Below are 8,919 nucleotides of genomic sequence, written 5' to 3'. Positions count from 1 at the left end.
TCAAAAAAAAAAAAAAAAAATTGTGTTCTTGATGTCTTCTCATCTTATATAAATCGTTTATAAAGATTGGTTCGATAGAGGTCAAACTATGATCTATATCTATATATGCGTGTAAGAACTTTCTAGAAGTTGGTTGGTAGGCTGCTATACTTGCTATGAACAGAAGCAATTGGAATCAAATACTGAGGCAACATTGTTCGCATCATAAAGTGGTGAAGAAGTCTTACTTATCTTCTGTCCACCATAACACCATACTACTTGGAATATTTTTCCCATTGCCATATCGTATATGTACACATAGAGCCGCCACTGCACCAATTTTTTGGGTAGTAACCATACTTTGAACATTTCCGCCTTCTTTAATCATTATAATATACATATTGATTATGTCCTTTCAAGTTTATAATAAAGTTAAAGTTTGAGTAAAAACACGAATCATAATAAAAAATTAAAAACTCATCGGCTTCATAATGCAATTCAAATACCCTTATGACCCTCTTCAGTTTTTTTTCCCACTTCGTATGGTATATGACCCATGTAAAGTAACTATACTTTTCATATGCATTAATGTAAGAGCATTTAACAAAATACATTTCAGTTGTGTCTTCATAATAATACTATATGCTGGATAATGTATTGAATAAATAATAACGCAAAATAGAAATAAATGCTAAGTGTGTGTGTTTGATTTATTTGGATCATATGGCCTTCCTTGATGCTTATCTTTAGGCACATTCATTACATGAAACAAAAAATTAGGTGATTATTTATTCAGTGCCCAAGGGACCATCGCAACCACACAAAAAAAAAATCCATATTTATTTTTCAATTTAATAGAAATCCATACAAATTAGTATTATATATAGTATAAATAGAATCTTTACAAAGGGAGAATGTACTTTCAACGTCAAATTTATTTGGAAAATAAAATATCAAAAACTAAAAAAAAACTCAAAATTTTGTATTTATATATGTATATCTAAAGTAAAAAATCGATTAAGTTTGTAATTATACAGTAATTCATATTCTTTTTCATTTTCTATTATGTATATATATATATATCGAGAGATTAACATCAAATTTAGCACAAATGTTCTATACAGTTTGAGACATTTAATTATCGACCAATATCTAGCTAACCGAAACGAGAGATCAGCTTATAAACATTGACTAGAACATGATCTAAATACTTTATTAAATAATTGGTCCCATCATGGCTCTTGCACACTTGTTTCCCATTATATCGAGTTGGAACATGTCTGGAAATTTATACAATTATTTGATCTATTTGTATTTGGCACATTCACAATATATACAAGCACGTCAACGATACATATATAAAAAGTATGTAACTGAACTTTTTCGATTGTTTGTATACTTTGAATATAAAATAGCTTTGTTTTTGTTCTTTTGGCCATCAATGCATGTGGGCTTATCTACGGTGCAATAACATATGAATATATATATATCATCTGCAGTAAACAAAGACAAATTAAAAAGTGTTGCTGCGATCATCAATCAAAAGGTTACAACTCCCGAAATTCCCGCCGGGCATGTAGCACATTGGATTCATTCCATTAACTTCTCTAAAAGTGTTATTGCAGTATTACAATTCTTTATTTTCTTTTAGTCGGTACCTTATTTTTTGTTCGTAAAAATAATAATAAGACTGATATGGCGACAAAAAAAAAAGATTGATATACGTTTGCGTATTTCTGAAAGTATCCCAACGCGGCACATGCATTAAAATACACACTTCTCTCGACCACATACATAAATTATAGTACAATATGTTTTAGCAAGGAAGTAAACCGAAACAAAACAAAAATTGTTATAAAAAATAACAAAATGGTTTGCCGTTATATATTGCACTATTGCAGTGTACCTAGACACACATACCCTTTTTTTTTTTTTTTTTGTCTAGACACATTCGTATTTAAACTACTATTTATTACGGGGCTGGTCGTAATAATACATAAGCCATGGTATTTTCCGTATTCTATTTGCGGCTAGTTAGGCGGTTTTATCTTATTGATATACAAATATATATGTTTTATAGTATGATCTTTTATGCAATCGTAACCGTTCCTAAACATGACGTTCGGAATCGGATGGTGGTGTTGCACAGTTGCAGAAACCCAAAGATTGACATATTTTTCTAATGATGTTCTCAATTCTTTTTATTCACTAATAATGTTAACGGTACAAATGATAGTAAATGATATGTTCGAATATGGAAATAAGTAATCGACGACATGGTATGTTACTTATTTTCCTTTTTAGAAATAAAATAAATGGTATCCATCAATCACACCCAATTCTCCTTTATTTTTTTTTGTTAAGTCACAACCAAATTTAATACACAACTCAACTATACCGACAACGAAGTATTTCCTTTCATTATTAGTTTTGGACCATAGTCTACAATTATTTAAATAATTCTTACATAAAAATCCATTAATGATCGAATCTTTTTTCGCAAAACAAATCCACGATATATACGTATGATAAAGTAAATCTCTAACTTATATGATCACTACATAATTTTTAATATCTCCTTCAATAATAATAATATTCATCAACTAGTAGTACCAACTTTACAAACTCAAGATGGAATCGATCAATCCATAACTTACAAGTCAAGAAAGAGAACATTTCTTTGTTCTTCCGTAAGAGGAAAGTCACACTTCACATCATCAGTGGTTCACACAAAACAAAAACAAAGTCGACCTCAAATTTGCTGAATTAATTTAATGTTGTGGTTCGTACAAACCCAAACCCACGTGTCTTCCTCATGCTTCACCATGTCGGTATGGCTTCGAATCGATATATGTCGCAGTCTTGAGCACAACATGCTGCGTATTGAGACCACTCAAAGTTATTCATTGAACTAATAAAAAAAAGCATCAAAAGAAGCCAAAAGTTTTTGTTAATCCACATTTTAAATGTCTTGACTAAAATACCTTAATCTGTGTCCTGTTATATGTATAGGTGATGTGTACATTCCCGTCATCAGCTTGTATAACCGCCGGATACGAAAACTCCATTCCCGGAGAGTCCTCCAACGTTAAAACATCGGTCCAAGAGTCACCATCGTCTAAAGAAACTCCTACTTTGAGTATACCTCTTGAGTCTGTGTTGTAAGCAAGCACTAGCCTACCATCTTTTAGCTTGACTCCATCGATACCTATATCAATATTCTCATTAATAAAATCACGTTAAAGCGAAGACTATTTATAAAATATGTTTTGTTTCAGTTTCAAGAAACCTGAATTTGGGTTTGGGAGAACAGTTGGTACTGCAAAACTCCAGTTCTCACCACCATCTGAAGACTCTGAGATACAGATTCTGTCAATGCCAGTGAAGGATCTAAGTAAAACCCTTAATTTTCCCGCTGCGGTTTGGTATGGAACAGGTTGGATCACGCTAAGACTCTTGCCTTGGATGTATATTGGCCCTTGCTTTCTCCATGATCTACCAGCGTCTGAAGTGACCTGTACCAACACATATCAATGTAAAACCATTGTAGCAGACTCTACTAATACAGAAATCAAACCATATAGTTTTAAAGAACCTCCATCCACGCTCCCCAAGAATTCCAACTTTCAACAGATGATCCACAAAGAAGAGTCCCATCTTCAAGCAAAATAGGCTGGAGAAGAAAGAAAGCTCAAGTTTCTAACCAATACAAAAAGGTTTAATCTTTATCGAGTAATCTAGTCTGTGCAATGCAACAAGGACCTTGTTTTTAATTGGTCCGAGAATCCCGGGAGGAAGCTGTTCTCTTGCACTCCAGGTTCTACCTTTATCATAAGATCGTTTCATCCAACCGCTCCATCTGAGCATTTCACCAAAGCACTAAACAGATCAGAGAAATGTAACAGAACAAAAGAGTAATATACTCGTTTAATTGAGAGGACGGACACCATACTTTTGAACCTCCTGGCCGATTTTGTAGAACAATAAGAGCTCTTGAGAAGGAAGTTTGAACAAGACAGGGTTCCACATTGGAACTCCTGGCTCTTCATCAACCATAACAGGTGAATCCCATTGACCATCCTGAGTAATCACACATCATTATGATTCCAACACTCTGAATGACATAGCTAGAGAAGTCTATCTTATCTATCAACTCTACCTTGAAATGCTGCAACCAGATTTTAACATCAGGTGCTCCTTCCGTGGTTCCACCAAAATACGCAGTCAAAAAATGATCTTTATCAACCTTTTTCACAAAAAAAGGTATACAAAAACAGCTGAAACTCTGGGACTCAAACCATCAATCACTAAAACTATAAAAAGATTCGAAGCAAGGAAAAAACCTCAACGATGGTAGAGGCATGACAACTCTTAAAGGGAGCTGAATCAGCAGGATATGTGAATGTCTCTAGCAACACTTGGAAATCTGACATCTAAGAATCTCATCACGGAGAACATATCAGCATTAACTCACTCACTCACTCAAAAAATACAAAACTTTTGCACAACCACAGATGAGTTAAGGCCAAAAAAATCAACTTTTTTCTTACTTACTTCCAGACAAATTAACTTGAATTTTATAAATTAACTATCAACCAAAAAGATTTGCTCTAGTGTCTTGTTAAAACTCCATTGAAATCGATCTCAGATATGACATCACATCACACACATGAAACAGTTGTAGCTACTAGCTAGACTAAACTATGGCATTGTTGTTCTTATCAAATACATCATCAGCTAGAAATAAAGATTTCAAATTTCCCCGAATCCGATTCCCAGAAAAAAAAAACAAAAAAACAAAAAAAAATAGTCAACGCAATCCAAGTTACAAGTTTCTAAGGAGACCTCTACACTTCAAAGGTTTGCAATGCCCTAAGAACCCCAACCTTTTGATAATTCAAGAAACTAAAATTAACAAACATAGAGACAATGAAGACAAGTTTGAGCTTACCTTCAAAAAAAGTCTCAATCTTTCAGAAAAATGTCTCGGGGGAAAGAAAAAAAAAACGAGACTTTTTGGTTGGTCAACGAGATACAAGTACTCCCTGTGATTAAGACCATGATAAAACAAAATGGGCCTTACTAAAATATGAAAGGCCCAGCCCAATAGAATACCCCTTGTGAACAGACCTAACCATAATTAAAAAAGTCTCGCGGGCACAGTTTTAAGTTGTTTGTTCTTTAGAGTACTTCATAAGATGTTGTTAGTGGACATTCTTCTGTGCCTGTGGACAGTGCAAAATCCTGTAGATTCCAATTTTGATTATACTCTCAAAAAAAAACATCAAAGAAGAGTTGACGGTTGCTATGATTAGAAGTTTGCATTGGAGAGGTTTACAATGTTGTCTTGGCAGAGCCTGCATCAAGTCAAATACCTTTGACTGAAAACTCCTCATTCATGGCTTTGGGAGGATAGTCTTTGTCAAAGCCTATCATCATCAGAAGGTGGAAGCTCCTCACAACATGTTGACAATACTCTCGGAAGCAAATCTTAACAACTTGTACAAGCCCAATAGGCCCAATATAAATAACAACATATTTTAGTAGGAATTGTAGTGTAATAATATATGTCCTGAAAAAAAGCTCAACGGTCGAAACAGAACAAACAGAACAAATCCTCTGTTTCAATCTTCTTCTTCTTTTGATCAAAAAGCAAACAAAGATTCAAAGCTTTATTATAATTTCACACAAAAAAACCCAGAAATCTCAATCTTGTTGTGTATTTCAAAATTTCATATTTTTGATTGTTGGTTTTAAAAAAAGTTTCAATCTTTTTTTTTTTCTTTGGGAGACCGAGAGAGAGAGAGATGGACTCACCGCCGGTGATCGGAGATTTAACGGCGAGGATGATTCCGAGACATTCATCTCTGGATTCATTGAAAGTCTCATTATTGGTAAATCTCGCGAGCATAAGAGTCTCTAAAGAAGAGCTTCGTCATAGAGTTATGCTTCCTAAATATCTCCGCCTCGCTATCCTCGATTGTATCCTCCGTAAAGACGATTCCCCTTCAGCCGCCGCTTCCTCCTCCGTAGCACCACAACCGTTAGATGATCTCACCCCTGAAGTTCCTCTCATGGTCTTCGTTAACCCTAAAAGTGGTGGTCGTCAAGGTCCTATCATTAAAGAACGTCTCCAAAATCTTATCGGCGAAGAACAGGTTTTACACAATTCTTAATTATTCAATCTTACGTACACAAAGATGTTTTTGTACACAAAGATTGTGAACTTTTTCTTGCAGGTGTTTGATTTAACGGAAGTGAAGCCTAACGAGTTTATTCGATATGGATTGGGTTGCTTAGAGGCATTTGCTTCTCGAGGAGACGAATGTGCTAAAGATATTCGTGAAAAGATGAGAATTGTGGTACGTACTCTTTTTTAAATCTTTAATCCAAATTTTTTTAGAATATGTTTGTTTTTATTGCCACTGGTTTGATCACTCATTACAGGTTGCAGGTGGAGATGGAACCGTTGGTTGGGTTCTAGGTTGTCTAGGTGAACTTAATGTACAAAACCGGCAACCTGTTCCTCCCGTTTCTATTATGCCACTAGGAACCGGAAACGATCTCTCCAGAAGCTTTGGATGGGTGAGTAAAAGTATAACAAAGTTACTGTCTTTAAACGTTACCTAATATAAATCTTATGAAAAGCTCTGTTGTAATTAGGGTTTATAATGTTGATGTTTTCAGGGAGGTTCGTTCCCATTTGCGTGGAAGTCTGCGATAAAACGTACTCTTCATAGGGCAAGTGTTGCTCCCATAAGCCGTCTAGATAGGTAAAATTTAGTACTGATCGAGAAAGCGTGATATGAACCATCGCTCTGTTCTTGATGTTGAAAATATTTGATGCAGTTGGAATATTTTGATTACAATGCCTTATGGTGAAATTGTGGATCCTCCTTATTCTTTAAAGTCTACACAAGAATGTTACATTGACCACCAGGTTTTGATTTTCATTAAATACACAAAACGAAAGCTCCTTTGTGATAATAAATTAGTCTTTGGGTTGTTAATTTAGTTAATCTTTATGTTTCAGAGTTTGGAGATAGAGGGAGAGATGCATCCATCGACGAACGGCTATGAAGGAGTTTTCTATAATTACTTTAGTATAGGAATGGATGCTCAAGTGGCTTACGGTTTTCACCATTTGCGCAATGAAAAGCCTTACCTTGCGAATGGCCCTATCGCCAATAAGGTAATACCAAAATCTCTTGAGAGAGCTTGATAGTTTTCTCAAAACATTTTTTTTGTTTTTATCAAGAAAGAAGCTAATGTTTTGTTATTGCAGATTATATATTCGGGATATGGTTGCTCTCAGGGTTGGTTCCTCACGCACTGCATAAACGACCCCGGTTTAAGGTTTATACTAATACCAAGACAACATATGTTACAACCTCAAATTGTGATCTAAATCGGTTTGTAATTTTTGGGGGGGGTGTAGGGGTCTCAAGAACATTATGACATTGCATATAAAAAAGATGGACTCATCCGAGTGGGAGAAAGTACCAGTTCCCAAAAGGTATCAACAGAATTGAAACAAGGACACAACAAATAAGACAAACGACCTAATCAATTTTGTTTCGAAGTAAACATGTGCGGTTTTTTTGGTTTTTGGGACAGTATAAGAGCAGTTGTTGCATTGAATCTACATAGCTATGGAAGTGGAAGAAACCCTTGGGGACATCTCAAACAAGATTATCTCGACAAGGTAAACACCAGCCTGTTTCTTCTCTCACTAATTAGTTCTTCTTATTGTTTGGATATTCTTCTCAACGCTTTCTTGAGGTGTACGTAACAGAGAGGCTTTGTGGAAGCATCAGCCGATGATGGGTTGCTTGAGATCTTTGGGTTAAAGCAAGGATGGCATGCTTCCTTCGTTATGGTTGAACTCATCTCTGCCAAGCACATTGCACAGGTACTTCAATTCTAAGTTTCTAACTAGCAATCTGATCTATCAGAACCATACCGGTTGTCTTAGATCATAAACACAATCAGGGTCAGATCAGATCCACCAAACATGTTATCTATCTACTAACCGTTGTGTGGGCCGCAAAAACTAGACTTTAGGTCGTCTTTTTTAATTATAGCTTATTATGAACTAGTCTTTAGCGGTCCTGTCAATTTGCAAGACCGAATAGGTCATAGGATATAATATCCCATCACAAGTAGCGGTCGACAAAAAAAAAGTGTTTTGACTTAAATATTCCCAAATTCCTTCTCATATATGGATGTCTTTTTAATTAAAAATCTCGTTTGAAAATGGGGATGAGAATGTGACTAGTTTAAACGTCTAGATTTATTCATTTTGTTTAGGAGAAGTTCATTAAATTCAAATATTTGTTGCCTTTGACGGTTTGACCATACACAAACGAATGGGGTTTTACGTACAGGCGGCTGCGATACGGCTAGAGATAAGAGGAGGAGAATGGAAAGATGCGTTTATGCAAATGGATGGAGAGCCATGGAAGCAACCTATGACCAGAGACTACTCTACCTTTGTTGACATCAAGAGAGTCCCTCACCAGTCTTTGGTTGTCAAAGGAGATTGACTATATTAACCATCTTGACCTTGTTACATTAAATTGACCTCTTCTTATTATATTATTTTGTCAACAATGTAATTGTGAATAACCAATTTCCACAAAATTAAATGAAAAAAAAAAGTATATACTTATCTACAATTCTAAGGCGACCAAAATGGCAAAGTTGGTTTCAGACAAGAAGTAACTAGGATTTTGGAGTGGAGGATGAGTAGACGGACACTCATAGAAGAACATATATAATTGGGCTGATTGAGTTATAACTTTCAAAAAGTACTGATAGTATTTTGTACGTACGAACCACTTGCAATTTCTCTCTGTCTTTTAGACTTTTAGTACCAAATCCACTATATGTATAAGGGGTAAGTTTCAAAACTGAATGATCTAAGCAAATTAACCAGTA

At 35.1% G+C, this 8,919-nt stretch overlaps 2 protein-coding genes across 2 annotated transcripts; one reads left to right on the top strand and one right to left on the bottom strand.

Annotated features, from left to right (window-relative positions):
* Positions 2,542 to 4,993, bottom strand: LOC104734751. Its single transcript, XM_010454395.2, has 9 exons — positions 4,931 to 4,993; positions 4,323 to 4,412; positions 4,139 to 4,225; positions 3,932 to 4,059; positions 3,742 to 3,838; positions 3,575 to 3,652; positions 3,269 to 3,494; positions 2,964 to 3,187; positions 2,542 to 2,855 (listed from the first exon to the last, which is right to left on the bottom strand). The coding sequence occupies exons 2-9, from the start codon at positions 4,410 to 4,412 to the stop codon at positions 2,793 to 2,795; spliced, it is 993 nt and encodes a 330-aa protein (XP_010452697.1). The 5' UTR covers positions 4,931 to 4,993; the 3' UTR covers positions 2,542 to 2,792.
* Positions 5,763 to 8,544, top strand: LOC104734743 (diacylglycerol kinase 4-like). The gene is made up of 11 exons (XM_010454383.2): positions 5,763 to 6,137; positions 6,219 to 6,341; positions 6,427 to 6,564; positions 6,667 to 6,752; positions 6,829 to 6,919; positions 7,013 to 7,171; positions 7,265 to 7,335; positions 7,418 to 7,495; positions 7,597 to 7,684; positions 7,775 to 7,891; positions 8,367 to 8,544. The coding sequence occupies exons 1-11, from the start codon at positions 5,787 to 5,789 to the stop codon at positions 8,523 to 8,525; spliced, it is 1,461 nt and encodes a 486-aa protein (XP_010452685.1). The 5' UTR covers positions 5,763 to 5,786; the 3' UTR covers positions 8,526 to 8,544.

Source organism: Camelina sativa, chromosome 2 (assembly GCF_000633955.1).
Source record: "Camelina sativa cultivar DH55 chromosome 2, Cs, whole genome shotgun sequence".
NCBI classification, from domain to species: domain Eukaryota; kingdom Viridiplantae; phylum Streptophyta; class Magnoliopsida; order Brassicales; family Brassicaceae; genus Camelina; species Camelina sativa.
This window is presented reverse-complemented; position numbering and strand designations above follow the sequence as displayed.